The sequence below is a fragment of the Lissotriton helveticus genome, chromosome 12 (genome assembly GCF_964261635.1).
Source record: "Lissotriton helveticus chromosome 12, aLisHel1.1, whole genome shotgun sequence".
Lineage (NCBI taxonomy): Eukaryota > Metazoa > Chordata > Amphibia > Caudata > Salamandridae > Lissotriton > Lissotriton helveticus.
The window spans coordinates 453960155-453983335 of NC_136073.1; the positions used below are offsets into that span (position 1 = coordinate 453960155).

The 23181-nt window shown below is 45.4% G+C and overlaps 1 protein-coding gene across 1 annotated transcript in view; it reads left to right on the plus strand.

The window, feature by feature from the left end:
* Positions 1-23181, plus strand: part of LOC144799831 (inactive hydroxysteroid dehydrogenase-like protein 1) — a 525849-nt gene that overhangs the window by 432272 nt on the left and 70396 nt on the right. Inside the window, exon 4 of the mRNA XM_078671407.1 lies at positions 5186-5413. Within this exon, the coding sequence (XP_078527533.1) occupies positions 5186-5413 (228 nt within the window). The remainder of the gene's footprint in view (positions 1-5185; positions 5414-23181) is intronic.

The window sequence follows — 23181 nt, forward strand, 5'->3', positions numbered from 1 at the left end:
CCAACTCACTCTATGTCAATCTACTCTGTACCACTGTGCTTTACGCCGCTTCACTCTAGGCTGCTCCACTATACTCCACGATATTAGCCTGTATGATGCTCTACTCCATCAAACTCTGCTCTACTGACACTTTACTCCACTCTACAGCGGTCTACAGCACTCTATGCTATTCAATGACACTACTCCACTCTACGTGACACTACGCAACTCCCTCTGTACCACTTTATTCCACTCTACTATAACAACACTACTCCACTCTATGGCAATCTACTCCACTCTACAAAACTCTACTCCACACCCTTTATGCCACTCTACTCTGCTTTACACCCCTCCACGACACTATGCCACTCCACTCTACGACACTCTAATCTGACACTGTAATCCACTCTACGCCACTCAATGCTATGCCCTTCCACTCTACCACACGCTACTCCCTCCTCAACACTGTACACTACTCTATGAAACTCCACTTCACTCCTTTCCACGACACTCAACTACATTGTGCGCAACTCCACGCCACTCCATAACACTCCACTATACTCTACTTTACGACACTCTTCTTTACCCCACTAGCTTTTAGCAATGCTGAACAGCAGCCACTCTGTACAACATTGCTAAAACAGATTGGTAAAGCCAATAGCTCTTGCATAGGCAAGACCTATTTGCTTTTCCAATGCTTGTTGTATTTCTTATATTCATAGTCCACTTAGCTGGTTACTGTACTGGGTTGTCCGTTTTGAGATATGTTGTTAAAGTTTATAGTCCTGAGCACAATGTCAAAATATTTTAGGGCAGGCCGGCATAGTAAAGGATAACCTATCGTACATGAGCAAATTATCTACATGTGCCCAAATATTCACAGCACCAAAGGTACAAGATAATCTACTAGCTTTGTTCATATCACAAGACATATAGTTTACATCCCTCACCTGACTGTGACACTCATTTGAACAATCATCCACTAATTGAAACTTGCGAAGACACATACTCAGATAATCTCTTACATACCAATTAATCAATACACTTACATACTTACTCAGCCTGGCACTCCATAATACACAGTCGTGGATGCTACCAGACAGGAGGGTGGGGCAGGTGGGAATTAAGAAAAAAAACACTTATCTTGGAACGGCCGGCCGCCGCCTCTCCTCCATCCTCTTCCTTCTTCCTGGCTCCGGTCCTGGCCGGCAGCAGGAAGCTCCCCTAAGCCAATCACAATACTGTAATTCAGCGTTGTGATTGGTCTGAGTGCTGTGGTTCGGCGCTCAGACGGGGACACGGAGCCTGTGCATGTTCCCCACCAGGCTGTGCATTACAGGCAGGTGGGAAACATGCAAAATGCGCATGAACTGTTTGGCCAGCACAAGAGGGCTGGCCAAACAGTCATGTGCACTTAGGGAGTGCAAACCACTCCTCTCCTGCTCTGGCCAGCCCTGCCCCACATTGATTCTGCTTTCACTGAGAGAGGGAAGGATGCTTCGACACTCTTTTGAAATGATAGACGTGAGCACCGGTATTTAATATGCTTGTCTAAGAAGAGCCGATGTTAAGCGAGTTGTGGTTATTTTAAAATGGATATAAATTAACATGTCATGGTAAGCGCATCTGAAGTTAAGTTGGTGAAGGGATTGTAGTGGTGCGCTGTATGTACGCAGGAGAACATTCAGTTAAAAGCAGGAGGTGTAACCTGCGTAGGGCAACTGAAAATTATGTGGGCCTTTTAGTAAAGGGATCGCTGTCGGAATGTGGTGATTGATCTGTTATGAAAATGATGCCAGCAATTGACATTCAACTGATATATTGATAAATAGAAAAAATAGAGTGTACAGAGAATTGAATACGTTTGTTATGTGAAATAGATGTGTAACAACGATGCTAATAGTCTTGTTTATGAAGTTTTGCATTTTAGATACCCCTGACGAAGGGATTGTTCCCCCGAAATGCATTGGGTAAATTTTAATAAAGACGTGACATATGGAAACCATCACGCCTCCTGTGCTTGAGTGAACATCTTCGCATTGTATGTGAATGAGTAAAATAAATTGAAAGAACTGTTAAACTTGGTGAAAATGATATTGATTAAAATATGGACAAACAGAAGTATAAGAAATTATAATTCGATTGATTGGATTCATTCAGTGTTTGGGCTGTGCAGCTTGAAAAGGCACCAAAAGAGGTTCCTTTGTGTTTCGTTACGTAGTGCACAATTGGGTGAAGCGCGAATCAAGCGTGCATGCCTGCATAATTTTGAAGATGGCAAGCGTTGACAAAAATGAGGAGTACCCAGGTGAGCATCTCACAACCTTCTAAATTCATCACATTGGACACGGCCACTGACTGCATGCAAAAGGAGAAATAAAATGATAATAACTAAACGGAGGTGCCGCCACTGATAATACACTTACCATAACACTTCTGTGCTCTCTGACCATTAGAAACTCTCTCTCTCAGTTGTCACGCATTTACATTCTAACTCATCGACCATTACAATTGTACAACTGCTGTAATATTGAAATCAAAGTTCCTAAATAAACAGAGCTTATGATTGTAGTATCTGTGTTTTATTGGTGTGGCCCAAAAGAAAAAGCACTTCACGATGGCCACAATCTTGAATTGTTTTATCTAAGCCGTTTAAAAAACGATTCCAAGATGCCCTCCCGTGCATGCACAAGCACAGCAACCAACTGGGAAAGTAAAAAAAAAAAAAGTAAAAGAAAACATTGGCAAAGCCACTAAGCTAAAGTACTGATGCGACAGGCGTGACCTATTGGTTTTTGCCAATGCTTGTTCTTAAACATAAGCCCTATAACCCTGTGCTCAGACTCAGCTTTTCTTTTAGTATAAGTATGCAATGCAGCGCAAACCCAGCTTGAAAGCAGCAGAATGCTGAATAGTGTTTAAGAGCCCAGTGGTACAATTTAAGCTTTACACTACAGAATGAGAAGCAGGCCCGGTTCCAGCAGTTGGGTCAGGTCCACCCAAGCATGATCTATGGCCCTCCCAGTCAGCAGAAGAGGCAATGAGGACGGCCAAACATTGTGATGCTTTTTCTCTCTGTTTACATTAATTATCAATCTGGGGTAGCGTTGTCACCTTTCCAAAGAAAATATTGGCTAGTTATTGTAGTTTTAAGAGTGTGCACAGGCATGGACATGATACTAAATAGAACTATGAATAAAACCGTATGTATACATTTGTACCGTGACTTTTCTGACTTTATGCTATATTTAATAGTCAGGAATCTTTGCAGCTCCAGAATCCATTTCAAAGTGTTTTCCATTTATATTTGCGTTTGAATTAGGTTCAGATATGGGCTAAATATTCTTGGTTTAGGTGGTTTTGCTAATTTTTGTACCAGCTGGGACATTAAAATACCGGTGGTGCCAGTAAATAAACGGCCATGTAACAACCCTAGTCAGGTGTAACTAAGGAACCTCTAGAACACTTTTTAAAGTGCATTGTGTTTATAAATACTGTTCTAAGTATGCACTTTAAAGGGGGAAAATGCTGACTTTGGATGATCTTCTCTATTTGTACACTGGCTGAGACATTACAATATTCATGTAGGAAGAAAACGGCAATGTGGCAGCCGTACCTCATGTCGGAGGTAAGCTGCTGTTAAGTGGTGTGTATGGGTGAGTGGGAGCAGGGTGTTACCTGCCAATGATGCAGCAGTGCAGTGGCCCCGGAGCCCAGAGCTGTGAGCGTCCTTTTGCACCTCAATCTAACATATCGTGTATTTGTAAAATTCACGTTCACCCAAGGGTATCTTGGCACTGAATAACAGATGTTTATTGTTACCCAGCTCAATGGTACTCATTTTATTGACTTCAGAAGGATGAAATGCTGAGTGGACCCACCAGGATTTAAACCTGTGACCAGGAGGTCAAATACAGGCCCCTACAGTGGACACATTTGTCCACCAGACCCGACTGTTTCTGTATGTGGATTCTAAAGGTGTTTATGTATTTTAGTCTGTGTATGAGGTACAACGTTAATATACTGCAGGATGTGGCATACATTATAATATTCCCATAGTGGCAGTGCATGCCTCATTGCATAAGCAGCCACAAGGGAATCATAAATGTCTGCCCATATCTAAGAATCAATGTGGAACTATCCTCTTCAGGTGAACACATATTTTTTTCATGTAAAACTAAGAAAAATTATTAATGATCTCCTTCATATGACATCAGCACCCTAATAAAAGGGGTATCTAAAACAGACATTTTTCAACGTTCAGTTATTGTATTAGTCATATTTTCTTATGGCTTTTATTATTACTTCAGCGACGTCAATTATTTTGATGTTATACTGGTTAAGGTGATGTAACATCGCTTTGTAGGACGATTGAGGGCCAAAGTTCATATGATGTCACTTCTTGTCATGTCATTAAGGTCAAGGATGTGTGATATAATTTCCGCTACCCCAGGCATTTTGGTGAATCAATGTCCATGTGTAACTCTAGGGCAGTGATACTCAAAGTATTATCTTTACATGCGGCCACCCTGGTAAACAGCAGCACGAGCTGCTGTTTAGTTGCTGAACACTAATATTCAGAAAAAATAAACAGGCAAGCATTTATTAACCTGCAAATACATGTTTGCCCGTTTATTAAACATTTTTTAGACCTCCTTACACAGTCCCTGACCCACCCAGACCCCCTACCGCCAGCTTGCTGGCATCTGTGTGGCACTCGCTCACACCACAGACCGTACTTTGTGGCCCTTGGGCAAATGTTTTGAGTACCCATGCTCTAGGGCTTGTACTCTACCTTCAGAATTGTTATAAATTGGGCCCGCATGGGCCAACCCAAACGCACCCTTGGCCCACCCAGATAAAAATTCCTGGAACCGGGCCTGATGACAAGTATAGGTTCTTGTAGTGCTATAATTACTCCTGACTTTTGGAAGTTCACAGGATATCAACGCTTCTTCAGTTTGAACCCAACCAATCTAAACAGCTTGCAGCCATTTTCCCTGGAGACCTGTACTGAGACAAAAAATGCACTGTATTGTAATACGCAGGGGTGAAGCAACAGCTGTCAGATCTTAGCAGTCTCTTTGCACCTCAGTGAGCTGTAAATACAGATAAGAAGAATATAGTATTTCTTTAGATTTGAGTATTTTTACAACTCCATCTACATCTTTGTTGAATTGATGAGGTTTTTTTTGTCTTTTTATAGGCTTTTCTGGACATTTTCACTAGATCGCTACATTACGAATATGCTTCCAGCGGAATCTTCTTTCAGTGTATAACACCTTACTTTATTGCAACGGATATGACGTCCTTCAGCAGCAGGCTGCATAATTCACCCTGGTTGGTACCTTCTGATGATGTATTTTGCCGCCACGCCGTGTCAACAATTGGATTATCCACAAGGACTGCAGGCTATTGGATCCACCACTTGGCGGTAACCTGGGGCTTTCTATACTACTTCAATTCCTAAGGGCGTAATTGCAATGTATTCCCATGCAGAATAGCCATACCCCAAATCCCTGAATCCCAGAGGTAGTGCGGATGGAAATGATCTTTGAAAAATTCTGCTCTGAGTAATGTGCATGTAAAAGGTGGTATAGTAGTGCCATAGAGGGCAGTGAACAGGTGACATTGGCCAATGCCTATAAGTTTGGTTCTTTACATAACTCTCATTTTTGTAGCTTATTATGGTTTGTATTCTGATGCTGGCTGGAGAGGGAGGTGGACATGTGTGGCATCAGAATTTGGGTGGCACATTTTTCATGTTATTCTGTCATGTGGAGAAACAGTAAAGCTGTGAAATTGGCCATTCCTGGGTAAAAGTAGATGGTGTAGAGTTATGCAATGGTGGATTCGCAGAATACTTGATTTTGTAGTGTAATATATAAACATCTATAGATTACCTACTGGCGGTCACCAGTAGGTAGTTATAGTCAGGACCTATTGTCCATAGGAAAGGCGGTTTTTTGATTTGCCAATATCTTTGGCGCCGGTTGACGTATCTTCGCAAAATATTCAAAACTAATGGTTCATTCAGGTCAGCTCCTGTCTTGAAAGTTTGGAGGTGATTTGTCCAGCAGGGGCACAGAAAAATGGGGGTCTCAAAATGCGTTTACCCCATGTTAATTTCCATTGGAACTTTAGACAAAGCTACAGCCCGAACTGCGGAACGGGATTACACCAAATTTGGCAAAAAGGTAGGTCTTGGTCCAGAAAACATGCTTTTTTTAAATGATGTAAATCCATTCAGTAGTTCCAAAGAAGTAAAAAAAAAATATATATATATCTGAGCACTGAGGAGGATTCGCGACTCCTCCCGAGCATGAACTGACTTCTGATTGGCTATCAACACTCCAAACCAGGAAGTGTTGGCAGCCAATTTGTGACTTGGTAACCGAGTCACAAGAAAACTGTGGAAAAAAGGTAATAAAACAAGAAAAGGGGGCAGGGTAGAAACACCTGCTTAGGGGGTCCCACAAGAGCCCCCAGGCCTAAAAAAAAGGCTGTGTTTTTTTTGTGAAAATGGGCAAATTCACATTTGGTGCGCGAATTTGGACGAAAAATTAAAAAAGCCCCCGGGTGGACCAGGTCCTGGGGACAATGCTGTTTTATGTAGTGGGGTCCCACAGGGCCCCTGCAGCCCCGGGACCTTCACCTCCCCGCGGCTTTATTATTTATGCACGGGGCACGTGGCCCCCTGCAGCCCCGGAGACTGCCACCTCCCCGGTACTTCATTTAAAAAATGTGTGTGGGGCTACTGCCCGCCAAACTGCCCCGGGGACTGCCACCTTCCCAGGGCAATCTTTATTTATGTGTGGGGAGCCTCACAGGCCCCCGCAAGCCCCGGGGACTACCACCTCCCAGGGGCTTCGGTAATTAAAATTTGTGTGGTGGGGGCTCCTGCTCTTCCCCACACTGCCCCGAGGACCACCAACTCCCCGGGGCACAAATTATGTTAATGTGGTGGCCCCCCGGACCACCACCTCCCCGGGCTATGCAAGTGAAGGGGGGGGGCTCATGGTCCCCCTCCTGGAGCCCTCCATGGCCACCGCCACCCCCAGGGCCAGCTCCTGCAATGTCCAGGGTTGCCCAACCCTGGGACATTGCTGTTTGCTATGGCAGGGTGGGAGCATCATAGCAAACTTGCTCTTGCTTCAACTAAGCAAAGCAGGATTGCGTTTGAGCAAGGGGAGCTGCATGTCAGCAGCTCCCCTTGCTTAATAGCAATATGGGCTCCCGCAGGAGGCAGGAAGCCGGCTGAGACCGCGGGGGCATTGTGGTTCCCTCCATGGTCCCTAGCGCTAAGGGCTGGACCTGGGGATTAGGGTACCTAGGGCCAGAAGCGGCCTGGGAGGGGTGCCACACAGCCCTCCTCCCTTATAAAAAAAACAAATGGCCGGGCCCCGGGGGATGGGGTCTTCAGGTATGAAAACGGCCTGAAGTGGGGGGCTGCACGGCCTGCCTCTTTTAAAATAAATAAGTATATAATGGCCTTGCCCAGCGGAATGGGGTTCCCGGGGCCGAAATTGGCCTCGGGAGTGGGGCCGCCCGGCCCCCTTCCCACGTTTTTTTTAAAATTTGGCAGGCCCTGGGTGAAGGGGTCCCCAGGGCCCAAAAAAGATGGAAAGATGGGGGGCCCCCGTTCTAACACATTTATTTTAAAAAGCTGGCATCTTGCCGGAGTCCCCACTCCCTCCATGCAGCACTCTGCAAAGGCACCTCCTGACGCAGTCTAAGTTGGGGTATTAAATCCCCTTGAATACTGAGGGTCCCTGTGGGCCAACTAGCCCACCAGGTAACTCCAGTAAGCACCACACAGCTGGATTGAAGAGAGGTGGTCCAAGGCCATGCACCTTTTTACACCACTCTGCAAACGCGCATCTTGGCGCACTGCTGGTAGAGCAACGAGGTCCTCTTGTGTCCTGAGGACCTCAGGACACAAGTGGACTTCATACCCAAGCAGCAGTGCGCCAGGACCTGCTTGCGGGACTTACTTGAGGTAATAGGAGGGGTAGTTGGCCCCCAAGGATGTCCTTGGGGGCCACCTACCCCTCTTGTTACCTCCAGTAAGTCCCACTTAGTGGGATTGCTAAAACGTCTTCGGAGGCCATGCCCCCCTTTCTCCACCACTCTGCAAATGCGCCTCCTGGCAGACTACGGGATGGGGGTGAAGTCCAATTTACTCCAGAGGGGCTTCTTTCTGCACTTCTCTTGGTTCTTTCTGCACTTCTCTTGCCTCTTTCTTCACCCATCGTGCCTCTTTCAGCACCTCTGTTGCTTCTTTCTGTACATCTCTTCCATCTTTCTGCACCTCACTTGCCTCTTTATGCACCTCTGTTACTTTTTTCTGCACTTCTATTGCCTCTTTCTGCACCTCGCTTGCCCTTTCAGCACCTCTGTTGCTTTTTCTGCAGATCTCTTGCCTCTTTCTGCACCCCTCTTTTTTATTTCTGTATCCCTGTTCCGTTTCTGCACCTTTCGTGCCTGTTTCTGCATCTCTCTAGCCTCTTTCTGTAGCTCTGTTAACTTTTTCTGCACTTCTCTTGCTCTTACTGCACCCTTCACACCTCTTTCAGCACCTCAGTTGGTTCTTTCTGCACTGCTCTTTCTTTTTTCTGTACCTCACTTACCTATTTCAGCACTTCTCTTCCATCTTTCTGCACCTCCTGCCTCTTTCTGTATCTCTCTTGCCTCTCTGTGCATATCTCCTACCTCTTTCTGCACTCATCTTGCCTCTTTTTGCACCTCTGTTGGTTCATTTAGCATGGCTCTTGCTTCTTTCTGCACCCCTATTTTCTCTTTATGCACATCTCTTGCCTCTTTCTGCACCCCTGTTCCCTCCTTCTGTACCTCTCTTGCTTCTTTCTGCACCTCTGTTGCCTCTTTCTGTACTTCACTTGCTTCTTTCTGCACCTCTCTTGCCTCTTTCTGCACCCCTCTTCCCTATTTGTGCAACTCTCTTGCCTCTTTCGACACCTCTCTTCCCTCTTTCTGCACCACTTGTGCCTCTTTCTGTACCTCTGTTACTTCTTTCTGTACTTCTCTTGATTCTTTCTGCACCCCTCGTGCCTCCTTCTGCACCTCTATTGCTTTTTTCTGCACTTCTCTTGGTTGTTTCTGCACTGCTCTTGCCTCTTTCTGCATCCCTCTAGGCTCTTTGAGCACCCCTTTTGCTTCTTTCTGCGCTGCTCTCTCTTCTTTTTGCACCTCTCTTGCCTCTATCTTCACCTCTGTTGCTTCTTTTTGCACTTCTGTTGCCTCTTTCAGCATCTCTGTTGCTTTTTTCTGAAGATCTCTTGCTCCTTTCTGCACCCCTCTTTTGTCTCTCAGCACCTCTCTTGCCTTTTTCTGCACCCTGTTCCCTGTTTCTGTACTTTTCCTGCCTGTTTCTGCACATCTCTTGCCTCTTTCTGTACCTCTGTTGCAATTTTTTGCACTTCTCCTGCTCTCTTTGCACCCATCGTGCCTCGTTCGAGACCTCTGTTGGTTCTTTCTGCACCTCACTTGCTTTTTTATGCACTTCTCTTGCTTCTTTATTCATCTCTGTTGCTTCTTTCAGCAATTCTTTTGCCTCTTTCTGCACTTCTTTTCCTTCTTTCTGCACCCTTCGGGCCTCTTTCTGTACATCTGTTGCCTCTTTGTGGAGTCCTCTACTTTTTTTGCACCCCTCTTGCCTCTTTTTGCACCTCTGTTGGTTCTTTCTGCACTCAGTCTTGCTTCTTTCTTTACCTCACTTGTCTCTTTCTGTACTTCTCTTGATTCTTTCCACAACTCTGTTGCTTCTTTGAGCAATTCTCTTGCCTCTTTCCGCACTTCTCTCCTCTGGTGGTTCATTCCGCACTGCTCTTGCTTCTTTCTGCACCTCACTTGCCTCTTTCTGTACTTCTCTTGCTTCTTTGTATGCCTCTGTTGCTTCTTTCAGCAACTCTCTTGCTTGTTTCTGCACCTCTTTTGCAAATCTCTGTATCCCTCTTGCCTCTTTCTGTACCATCTTCACTATTTCTCCACTTGTCTTGCTTCTTTCCGCATTGCTCTTGCTTCCTTCTGTACCTCGCTTTCAAATGTCTGTATCCTTCTTGCCTCTTTCTTCACCCCTGTTCCCTCTTTCTGTACCTCTCTTGCCTCTTTCGGCACCTCTGTTGCTTCTTACTGCACTTCTCTTGCTTCTTTCTGCACCTCTGACTTGGAGGTAGTTTTAATCCCCCTGCCCTATTATGTACTAGGGCCATACAGGGGAGGTCATGCCAATCACAGGGGTACCGCAACCCATAGTGTACCGTAGTGTATGTAGGTGTTTTCACTGTATTCTAAGTGTCTTTCAGGATAGCACTGGCTCTGGGCCTGGTTAGTCAGAGTCAGTTACCACCAGTACCAGTCAGCAAACAGTTGGAGGCACAGGATGACTTTGCAACAAGGCCTCTTTTTGCACCTCTGCTGGGTCTGTCTGTATATCTCTTGCTTCTTTCTGCACCTTTCTTCGTCTTTCTGGACTTCTGCTGCCTCTTTCTGCATTTCTCTTGCTTCTTTCTGCGCTTTTCTTCCTCTTTCTGCACATGTCCTACCACTGTAGGAATAGTTAGAAATTAGTATTTAAAAAAACGTAGAAATTCACTGAAAAACCATAGGTTTCAGGGACATTATGGTTAGAAATTAGCATTTGAAAAACCATAGAAATTCACTCAAACAACCATAGGTTTCAGGGACGTTATTGTTAGAAATTATCATTTCAAAAACCTTTGAAATGTACTGAAAAAAACATACGTTTTATGGACGTTATAGTAAGAAATTAGCATTTAAAAAACCTTAGAAATTCGCTGAAAAAGCCACAGGTTTCAGGGACGTTATAGTTAGTTGGACATTTCACTCGCACAAAACCAGAGAAATTCAGCCCTTATAGTTAGTTGAGCTAACTATAACTCGTGCCCCCGCAATGCACTGCTGATGTTGTCACATATTACATCATTCATGACTTGGTCAGTGACATCACTGATGGCATCTCAAATGACATCACTGATGACATCATCCAGTGACAGTGTGTTTCTGTAAAGTTTAAATATGTTATTTATATATATATATATATATATATATACACGAAACGCGTCCGGCGTGAATCGACAGGCATGCTGTAAACTGGATCCGCTCGCCGATCCGGCTTTTACCTCCTGAAGGTTGCTGCAGTGGATGTCAGTGTGCGTCTCCAACAGGTGGGAACCTTGGAGCTTTGATATATATACATATATATATATATATATATATATATTATGCTCCATGGGGTTGTCCAAGTAGCGGGTAGCACCCGAGACTGCGTGCGCCTTCCCCAAAGCGTTAGTTGGTATGGGCAGTTGCGTGTTTGAAATAGGCCCGACGCGTTTCGGAAATTTATTTTCCTCATCAGGGGCCAGCAGTAAAGTGCACGACGTCTACCATCTCCCTATATGAAAACACACATTGTGCTTGTGGGAGATGTAGTCCATATATCCTGGATGGATGCACTTTGAAATTACTGCTCGTTCCAAAGGCTCTACCATGAGCCCCAAACATCACTCCTGTCCTCATCCATCATGCAGCTCCACATACGAGACTCCTTGGATAGCGATTCTCGTGGCCCCCGTTTCTTCGGGGTGGTGCAACCCAGCCGCAGGACCGCCGCTAATGTATTACGCTCCATGGGGTTGTCTAAGTAGCGGGTAGCACCCGAGACTGCGTGTGCCTTCCCCAAAGCGTTAGTTGGTATGGGCAGTTGCGTGTTTGAAATAGGCCCGACGCGTTTCGGAAATTTATTTTCCTCATCAGGGGCCAGCAGTAAAGTGCACGACGTCTACCATCTCCCTATATGAAAACACACATTGTGCTTGAGGGAGATGTAGTCCATATATCCTGGATGGATGCACTTTGAAATTACTGCTCGTTCCAAAGGCTCTACCATGAGCCCCAAACATCACTCCTGTCCTCATCCATCACGCAGCTCCACATACGAGACTCCTTGGATAGCGAGTCTCGTGGCCCCCGTTTCTTCGGGGTGGTGCAACTCAGCGGCAGGACCGCCGCTAATGTATTACGCTCCATGGGGTTGTCCAAGTAGCGGGTAGCACCCGAGACTGCGTGCGCCTTCCCCAAAGCGTTAGTTGGTATGGGCAGTTGCGTGTTTGAAATAGGCCCGACGCGTTTCGGAAATTTATTTTCCTCATCAGGGGCCAGCAGTAAAGTGCACGACGTCTACCATCTCCCTATAAGAAAACACACATTGTGCTTGTGGGAGATGTAGTCCATATATCCTGGATGGATGCACTTTGAAATTACTGCTCGTTCCAAAGGCTCTACCATGAGCCCCAAACATCACTCCTGTCCTCATCCATTACGCAGCTCCACATACGAGACTCCTTGGATAGCGAGTCTCGTGGCCCCCGTTTCTTCGGGGTGGTGCAACCCAGCGGCAGGACCGCCGCTAATGTATTACGCTCCATGGGGTTGTCCAAGTAGCGGGTAGCACCCGAGACTGCGTGCGCCTTCCCCAAAGCGTTAGTTGGTATGGGCAGTTGCGTGTTTGAAATAGGCCCGACGCGTTTCGGAAATTTAGTTTCCTCATCAGGGCCCAGCAGTAAAGTGCACGACGTCTACCATCTCCCTATATGAAAACACACATTGTGCTTGTGGGAGATGTAGTCCATATATCCTGGATGGATGCACTTTGAAATTACTGCTCGTTCCAAAGGCTCTACCATGAGCCCCAAACATCACTCCTGTCCTCATCCATCACGCAGCTCCACATACGAGACTCCTTGGATAGCGAGTCTCGTGGCCCGCGCTTCTTCGGGGTGGTGCAACCCAGCGGCAGGACCGCCGCTAATGTATTACGCTCCATGGGGTTGTCCAAGTAGCGGGTAGCACCCGAGACTGCGTGCGCCTACCCCAAAGCGTTAGTTGGTATGGGCAGTTGCATGTTTGAAATAGGCCCGACGCGTTTCGGAAATTTATTTTCCTCATCAGGGGCCAGCAGTAAAGTGCACGACGTCTACCATCTCCCTATATGAAAACACACATTGTGCTTGTGGGAGATGTAGTCCATATATCCTGGATGGATGCACTTTGAAATTACTGCTCGTTCCAAAGGCTCTACCATGAGCCCCAAACATCACTCCTGTCCTCATCCATCATGCAGCTCCACATACGAGACTCCTTGGATAGCGAGTCTCGTGGCCCCCGTTTCTTCGGGGTGGTGCAATACAGCGGCAGGACCGCCGCTAATGTATTACGCTCCATGGGGTTGTCCAAGTAGCGGGTAGCACCCGAGACTGCGTGCGCCTTCCCCAAAGCGTTAGTTGGTATGGGCAGTTGCGTGTTTGAAATAGGCCCGACGCGTTTCGGAAATTTATTTTCCTCATCAGGGGCCAGCAGTAAAGTGCATGACGTCTACCATCTCAAGTGGGTCGGCGGTTGCGCACACTGCTTCCGTTAAAGCCCCTGAAGAGAAGCATATGGAGCTTCGAAACGCCTTCGGGCAGATCCCGTACGGAGCGGCGTCTACGAGTGGATCCCCGTCCTCACCTATACATATACCAAGCTGCTGTTCGCGTGCTACTAAAAGGTGGACACCTTCGAGCATTGATTTATACGCGGCCGTCCAGCCGCGGAGTATGCACCACCCCGGTACCCTGGGGGTCACAAAAGTGAAGCAGCAGTCGTACTTGGAATCGAGGACTGGCCCACTTGTGGAGTCCATACAGGACTTGATTGTGTGCTTCCCGGACCACACTTCCCAGAATGCACAGTCTCATGTGAGCCTCCCATCTGTGGGTGTGTTATATATAAAATGGGGAAGTGGGTCGGCGGTTGCGCACACCGCTTCCGTTAAAGTCCCTGAAGAGAAGCATATGGAGCTTCGAAACGCGTCGGGCAGATCCCGTACGGAGCGGCGTCTACGAGTGGATCCCCGTCCTCACCTATACATATACCAAGCTGCTGCTCGCGTGCTACTAAAAGGTGGACACCTTCGAGCATTGATTTATACGCGGCCGTCCAGCCGCGGAGTATGCACCACCCCGGTACCCTGGGGGTCACAAAAGTGAAGCAGCAGTCGTACTTGGAATCGAGGACTGGCCCACTTGTGGAGTCCATACAGGACTTGATTGTGTGCTTCCCGGACCACACTTCCCAGAATGCACAATCTCATGTGAGCCTCCCATCGGTGGGTGTGTTATATATAAAATGGGGAAGTGGGTCGGCGGTTGCGCACACCGCTTCCGTTAAAGCCCCTGAAGAGAAGCATATGGAGCTTCGAAACGCGCCGGGCAGATCCCGTACGGAGCGGCGTCTACGAGTGGATCCCCATCCTCACCTATACATATACCAAGCTGCTGTTCGCGTGCTACTAAAAGGTGGACACCTTCGAGCATTGATTTATACGCGGCCGTCCAGCCGCGGAGTATGCACCACCCGGTACCCTGGGGGTCACAAAAGTGAAGCAGCAGTCGTACTTGGAATCGAGGACTGGCCCACTTGTGGAGTCCATACAGGACTTGATTGTGTGCTTCCCGGACCACACTTCCCAGAATGCACAGTCTCATGTGAGCCTCCCATCGGTGGGTGTGTTATATATAAAATGGGGAAGTGGGTCGGCGGTTGCGCACACCGCTTCCGTTAAAGCCCCTGAAGAGAAGCATATGGAGCTTCGAAACGCGTCGGGCAGATCCCGTACGGAGCGGCGTCTACGAGTGGATCCCCGTCCTCACCTATACATATACCAAGCTGCTGTTCGCGTGCTACTAAAAGGTGGACACCTTCGAGCATTGATATATATATATCTCACTCGAAACAATTGGTTCATGCACTACAAGACCCAGAAGGCCATTTAATGTGACCACGCCCTTGGAGGTAGGCGCTTTAAATCACAGTGCATGCTGCATCATCATTGCCAGCAGATGCCATTGAGAAAGGGATAAGATTCCCGAAACCGGTTTGGCTGAAAAGAACAGATGGGGACTGTTTTCTCTGCGTCTCCTGTTACAGTTGATTCCTAATGAAATGGATGCAAATTTTACTGATCTTGTGGCTTCTTCCTTTGAGGGCTAAACTCTACGATGATATATATATATATATATATATATATACATATATATATATATATATATATTTGTGATTGTCTCGCGCTGCCAGAACGCAAGAAGAGTCACACTCAGGATTTCAATTTTTGGAGTTGTATTTAATGACTTGACGCATTTTGACAGCACGGTCTTTGTCAAAAAGTCATACAAAGACCAGGAAGTGGCTGTCTATTTGAGCATTTCCTGTTTAACAATAGACTTAGAAGACATTGCATAGGATGATCGCCTGCCTTGTAGGTTTAGAAGACAGACTTGAAAAAACGTTATCAGTTCATTAATTAAAAATGTGTAAACAATTTAAACAATACATGAATAAGACAGTTGAATCAAACCTATGCAGAGTAATAATGATTAAAAAAATGCACGTGTGGCAATGGGTGAAAAGCGCAAGCCAAATCGCCTAGTGGCAGAGAACACAGGTGTAGTGCTACATTGTGTTTTCAAAAAGGAGGGGAAGGCGCTGCGCTTTAGTGCACTAGATACCTCCTGACACATTAAACACCAAGGGCCTTATTTATGAAAAGTGACGCATCGCTGCGTGAAAACAGCGATGCGTCACTTTTTACTGCGCTCTCCCTGCGACATGATTGATGCGTCATATTTATAATATGACGCATCATGTCGCAAGGAGTTACAGATACGTCAGTATTTCTGACGTATCTGTAAGCGCAAAAGTCACGCATTGCTGGGGAGTGTCACAAAAGTGACGCAACTCCAGCAATGCGTCCTTTCACATGGGGAAAGCCCCATGTGAAAGGGCTTGCGTCAGTCTTACGCCTGCTGTGAGGCAGGCGCAAGATTTTGACGCACCAGCGTCCTAAAAGTGACGCAGTGAAATCTCATAGATTTCACTGCGTCACCATTACGAGGCTTTTTGCGTGTGAACGCTCCCTTTGCATACATTATACCTGACGCAGGTAAAATGTAGCGCAGGGGTTTACAAAGTGACGCATCTGCTTAGATGCGTCACTTTGTAAATAGTGCGCAACACGATGCATGTTTTACGCCGCCGATGCGTCACAAAAAGTGACGCATCGGAAGCGCAAAACTCACGCACGGCCTCATAAATGAGGCCCCAAGAACTGATCAAGGAGCAAAAATACAGTGATGGAGGAATGGGCAAGTGCCCAAATGTGCATATCCCATTAATGCCACGGGATGCTTAAAGATAGAAAACACTGGGTTAGGCCCACTTCGGGTCCTATTCAAGAACCGAAAAACAATATAGGCATTGCGGAGAGACTATGAAGTATATATATATATCAGGAATTTCTAAGATCATAATCTAGTGCTAGGCAGTCTAAGGAGACAGACCTAGTAAATCCAGTTTGGGATTTTGCCCATATAGACTACATATAGACTGCAAAAGCAGTCCTGTGGAATCACAGCAACCCCCCCATAAAATGGCAGTCCTACGTTTTATTATAAATATAATGCATCTGAGGTGTCAATAGTACCCCGTCCCTGCGCCCATTAAGAACCCCCAATACCCTCAGGCTGGGTATATTTAATTTAGTGGACGGGGACCCCAGGGCCACTTAAGGCTTGAGAAGGGGGGATTTACATCCCCATCTCCTTAATATATATGTTTTGGCCGTGGGGGGGTCCTCAGGGCCTGAGAGGCCAGCCCTATTCTACATACGCCAAAGGCTGTGCATGGAATGGGCCTGGCAGCCTGCTGGGAGTTTGGCTACAGGGCTCAGAGAGGGAGCTGCATGCCCTCCTTCCCTTTTATTTTGGGCCAGGTGATGGGGTCCCCAAGGCCCAAGAAGGCTCAGGGAGAGGGGATGCAAATTATGTCTTAAAACATGTTATGAGCGATGTAATAAGTGAGGTCATAAGGTGTGCATGATGGTGGTGCAAGTTAGAGTTAGCTCTGCTAATTATAACTGAAGGCTAACCTTTGTTTTTTTTAGTTCAAAATGTTAATGTTGTGGCTGAGAAATTCAGTTAACTAGAACATTACTTTAACCTTTTTTTTCAGTGAATTTCTAGGATATGTTTTGAAAACAAAACCAGATCTTTTTATCACACCTAACTATAATGTTACTTTAACCTTTGTTTTTTTCAGTGAATTGCTAAGTTTAAAAAAAAAAAAGTAAATTACTTTTTTTAAAGTGTGTGTATGGTAGAATAACTTAATGTATCCTCTGTGTGGACATTATTCTTAAAGGGAATTGTATTTGTATTATAACTTAACAGGAAAGCACACTTTTCAAAATGTTTCTAAAAATTAATGTCCGTGTATAATACAGAGTAAGACAATATTTGTGTTAAGATTGACAACCTCCTTAGTTATTTTGACTTTCATATAGAAACATTTTCCCAGCAAGTTCATTAATATTGCAATAGCATAGTTTTCATAGCCTCTGTATTTGTTTTTACATTAACATTGTAACTATAATTCAGAAAGTGACTAATCAGTGTTTTGAATATTGTATAGTATTCACTTTCATTATATGCATCTATTTTTAAGTGTGTGATTACTCACTAGAGTTCTATATTTTGTTTTAGTCTACTGTTTAGAGTTCTTTTTCAGGTGTTCAGTTATTATTAATGTTAATCTGTAATAAGAGAATCATTAAAATATGGTTGCAAACACACAATCTACCCGCATGGACTCCGAGGGCGGTGTATTTCCGGGTCAACTCTCGCGATATTTGGGATTAAGTTAAGAACAGTGTTTTCCTGCAAATGTGAACAAAGTAACAGATTAGAGATGTTGATTATATTAGTAGAACTGATTATGATGTGTTCCATTGACTACATAAAGCAATAATATTTTTATGATCTTGCAAGATGTGCAGGAGTCGAACATAATCTCCTGCCTGGACTCGGAGAATGCTGTACTTCCTGTTTGGCTCTCATGATCTACCCGCAGGGTCATGAATGAGGGATTAGGTTAATGACAGTGTTTTCTTGTAATTCTGAACAAATTAAGACATTAGAGATGTTGATAAGCTTGGAACATTTGATTATGAATTGTTCCATGAAATATATGAAGCAATAATATTTTTTAGCTCTCCTGAGATGGCCACTGGAGTCTTGCGAGAGGTCCAGGAGAGAAACCACACCCTAAGGAAGGATTGTAATTGGTTCATATGGATGTCTAATTTAGAAAATGAAGATTCCTTTGTTTTTGGTTTATTTCTCTGATTTATTTTGGAGAAGGTATACATTTCTGGCTTGCTCTCCTTTCCTGTTTAGCTTCTAACACAAAGATGTATTCATCAGATTCTGATGAGCAGCCAGGGAGAGCTGCACCAGCTCAGCCACCTCAGCCTCCCCAGCCTCCCAAGGAATCGTTTGTATGTCAGTTCTCTAAAATGTGCCCAGGTGACAAGAAAGTTTCTGCATAGTACGTCATCTGTAAACTTTGCAAGATGTTGTTAAGCCGGGGAACAGAAATAAACAGTATAGTACGAGTACCACATGCATCAATCAATCAATCAGGGGATTTGTAGAGCGCACTGCTTACCCGCTAGGGTCTCAAGGCGCTGGGGGAGAGGGGCTGCAGCTAGTGGTCGAAGAGCCAGGTCTTAAGCAGCCTTCTGAAGGCTGAGAGGTCTGCGGTCTGTTGTAGGTGGAGGGGGAGGGCGTTCCCGGTCTTGGCGGTGCGGTGGGAGAATGATCTGCCCCCAGAAGTGGTTCTGTGGATGCGCGGGACGGTGGCCAGGGACAGGTCGGTGGAGCGGAGTTTCCTGTTGGGTACATAGAAGGAGAGTCTGTTGTTGAGGTAGGCTGGGCCGGTCATGTGGAGAGCTTTGTGTGCGCGGATCCTGATTTTGAATGTGATTCTTTTGTCGATGGGGAGCCAGTGCAGGTCTCTAAGGTGCGGGGTGATGTGGTCCCAGCGTGGGACGTCTAGGATCAGGCGTGCAGAGGCGTTCTGGATTCTTTAGAGTCTGTTGATGAGTTTGGACGGGGCTCCGGCTTAGAGGGCGTTACCGTAGTCGAGTAGGCTGCTTATGAGCGCGTGGGTGACGGTTTTCCGTGTGTCCGCCGGGCTCCATCTGTAGATCTTGCAGAGCATACGGAGGGTGTGGAAGCAGGAGGAGGAGACTGCGTTGACTTGGTTGGTCATGCTGACATTGGAATCGAGGATGACCCCTAGGTTGCGTGCGTGGTTGGTTGGTGCTGGGGGGTTCCCAGTGATGCTGGCCACCAGGAGCGTCCCACGCTGAGGGGTTGGGCCCGAAGATGAGGATCTCTGTTTTGTCCGTGTTCAGTTTGAGCCGGCTTGCCTCCATCCAATCGGCGACGGCTTTCATACCCTGGTGCAGGTTGGATTTGGCGGTCAGGGGGTCCTTGGTAAGGGAGAAACACCGTAGATCTATGCATCTGCAAAGGCTTCCTCGGGCAGAGTCTGCTCATGCTGCAGAGCTAGACAACTCTTCAGGGGCTTCCACATCATTTGCTATAGGAGAAACTGTGCCTGGGCAGGTAGAATGTGCAGCAGCAGTCAATACCCCTGCTTACCTGAATAAAGCACTATTTTCCTGCTTGGGTGAGCAGATCATTTTGTCATCAGAGGCAAGCTGGTCTGCCCAGGAGAAGCGTGTCCAAGATCACAAATGCCCCTCTATGCACTAGTTATCTTTTAACAGTTTTTTCCAAATTGTTATCTTTTTTGCGTTTAAGGAGATGTTGTTGGTTTTTTTCACACTTCAAGTTGTATGTTTTTTCCTACCTTATTAAAAAGTTTTAAAACACAAACAAAATTTAAAATGTCAGAAAACATAATTTTTTTCATGGCTGTTGATAACTGTTAACAAAATTAGCTCTTTTCAGAGCTACCCTATAGTCTCATGACCAAAGTTGTTTGTAAGGTTTCCCTTTTTTTTCTTTCTCAAAATCTCTCGCGAGAGCCAGAAAAACCCACCTTAATTGGTGGGTATCCCAAGCCTGCAGATGCTTGTTAATGACTCTCACAAGACTCATGCGGGACCACAGCACAATTTGAAAATCACCCAATAGAAAACCTCCTTTTGTTTAAAAAATAAATGTGTACCATACAAAAAGCAGTTGGTCACAACCTAATCTACTTTTCTCACTGTCAAAAATCTGCCAATTATATTTTTATGTCTGCATCCCTCCCTCCCTTTCTCTCCTCTTGTAAGTACATATTCTTTCTGAAGATTACTCATTCTCCTGAGTACTCCTCTTGTGACTGACATCTCCATACTGCACCATGGTTTGCCTCTCGCTTTTGGGACTCTGCTTTATCAACTGGGCTATTGAAAATGCAATTTATTGTGATATTGAAAAGATTCTTGCATTTCCTAACTTCGACACCATTTGGATTGGCAATCGAGGTATGAAGTGGCATCCATATCTAATAATCGTTGAAAGCATTTTGGCTTGTGTGCTCCCAGACTTGAAGATAGTGAACTGTGGTGGCAATGACCTAGGCACAATCAATCACATGGGTTGTGCTTGAAATCTAAATGACCCAATTGATGTCTCTCTTTCCATCCCTGCTTCTGTTTATTCTGATATATGTCAAAGGCAAAAATGGCAGTGGTCAAAATACTGTTGTCCTAAGATTGACAAGTCCTGGAAGTATATTAATAAAACAATTTCTGCATTTCTTTGTGACCATGGCATGGAATCTTTATATCATAACAACCGTTTGGATATGCCAGTTGTCAATAGGCGAGATGGAGCGCACTTTAATGCAGAAGGGAACAGGACCTTCCTTAATAACATCAAGGAATGCAACAAGTTCTATGTGTAACTGAACATTACACACTATAAACACCTAGGCTCTTGTCAGAGCCCCTATTGCAACATTATGTGATTCTTTCATGTTGTAACTCCCTTTTATTTTATTATACTGACACCTGCGAGAGTCTCTTGAGATGGGGAGCACCCATACACCTGCCTCCACCCGTGTATTTCTCCAACTCTTGCGGGCTCAAACACTTGTCATATTTCTCGTGGATAACAGCCCTGTATTCTTGGGTGTGGGTAGTAAACTGTTCAAACACATGAGCATCTAATCTGAGACCTCTTTCCTCAGACAGATTTTCTCTACCCCTCCCTACTTGTTTAAGATCCAGCGAGATTGTACATTTTTTGGGGGGGATACACTCTCTTTGATTACACTTCTTATACTTTATAGTTCCCACTACTAGGTTATGGGGAGAAAGTGGTCTCTCCACTCACAGCTTTCCAGAGTATAACAGGAGGTTATAGTAAGGTGTAATGAGAGACTAGCCTCTCTGCTGATACCTACCCTCAGGGTGACCAGTATGCATAGTAGTGTGTGGGAGGAACTGATCTCTCAGATGATGGGTGACCACAGTGGGGTGTATGAAAATATTGGCCTCTCTGCTTGGACCCCTCTCTTGAAAGACGGCTGTGTGTAGTAGGGTACATGGGAGGGACTGGACTCTCCTTTCAGACCTCTCTCTCAGATGACAGGTGTGGATAGTAGGGTGTGGGGAAGGACTGGCCTCTCCTTTCAGATCTCTCTCTTATATGAGGGCTGTGCGTAGTATGGTGTGTGGATTGACTGGCCTCCTACTTCAGACCCTTCTCTCAGATGACAGGTGTGCACAGTCGGGTGTGGGAAGGGACTGGCCTCACCTTTCAGACCCCTCTCTCAGATGATGATTATGCATAGTACGGTGTGTGGATTGACTAGCTTCTCCTTCCAGCCCTCTCTCTCAGATGACTGGTGTGCACAGTAATGTATATGGATGGACTGGCCTCTCCTTTCAGACCTCTCTCTCAGACTAATGGTGTGTGTAATAGGGTGTGTGGATGGACTGCCCTCTTCTGTCAGAGCTCTCCCTCAGATGACGGGTGTGAGTAGTACAGTGTGTGGGTGGACTGGCCTCTCTTTTCAGATCTCTCCCTCAGATGACAGGTGTGCAAAGTGGGATGCGCTCTCAAACCAATGGGCATAAATAGAATAAATAGTAGTGTATTCAAAGATCACCTACTTCTTCCTACTGTTCATGATTCCGCGAGAGTCTCTTGAGATCGCATCTTTTTTAGATAAGAAATAACCTTTTACTCATCACAGTATTCATCTCCTACACACTTCCTCTCAAAAAACAAGGACCACAATATGCATTCCTACTAGTATAGTGCATTGAAGAGTCATCTACTCCTTATTACTATTCACGATCCTGCAAGAGTCCAGCAACATTGTAAAAGTTAATTAAAAACAATATACATTTATTTTCTTCACAGTATGATCCCTTAGACACCTCCTCTCTTAATCTTGGAGGGCTGCATACCTTTCTCCTGCTCCCTTATATATATTTTTTTAATATATTTTTTACTTCATTAGCACAACACAGTGAACAGTAATGGCGGGCATTTCTTTAAAAAGAAAGTCCAACTGCGAGACTATCAGACTCCCTTGCTCTCATGGATGAGAGGACATGAAGGCTTATGGGAAAAACAGACCTCTTGACCAATCACATGGATCCATTTCTGATTTTGCACTCTTGTGATTTGCTGGTGACACTCACACGAGCCCAACTGTGTAAATCGACAGTTATTTTTGACCCTTTATTTCCCAAAACTACAGAACAGATTTACACTAACTCACAGAACACACAATCTGCAACCAAGATCTAGCTTCCTGCCAAATTTGGTGTAATTCCTTTCAACAGTTTTTGCAATAACCTGTCTATAGGAAATGCATGGAGATTTTATGTTTTGGGACCCTCCTTTTTACTTGGCCCGCTAGATGGATCATCCTACAACTTTCCAGGAAGGAGGAGCTGAGGTGGATACACTTTTTGGGGAGAACATTTCGTGAAGATTTGTTAAACGTGGCCAAAGTTATTAGCAACCCAAAAAACGCTCAGTCTATGGAAAAGCAGACCTAACTATAACTACCTAGTGGCGACTGCTGTTCTTTAGATATAGCTAATCAAAGTTTCCATATTGGGAGTGTTTTTGTTTTGCTAAGATCTTTGGCGCCCTTTACTGAATCTACACAAACTTTTCCAAAAAAAGGTTTGCTCACCTGAGCTCATTCTTGGAAAGCTCCAGAGTAATGCGTTAAGCAGAGGCCAAGAAAAATGGGGACCCAAAATGTACAAGCAAGCGTACCATTGTTCTGACAAAAAGAAAGTAC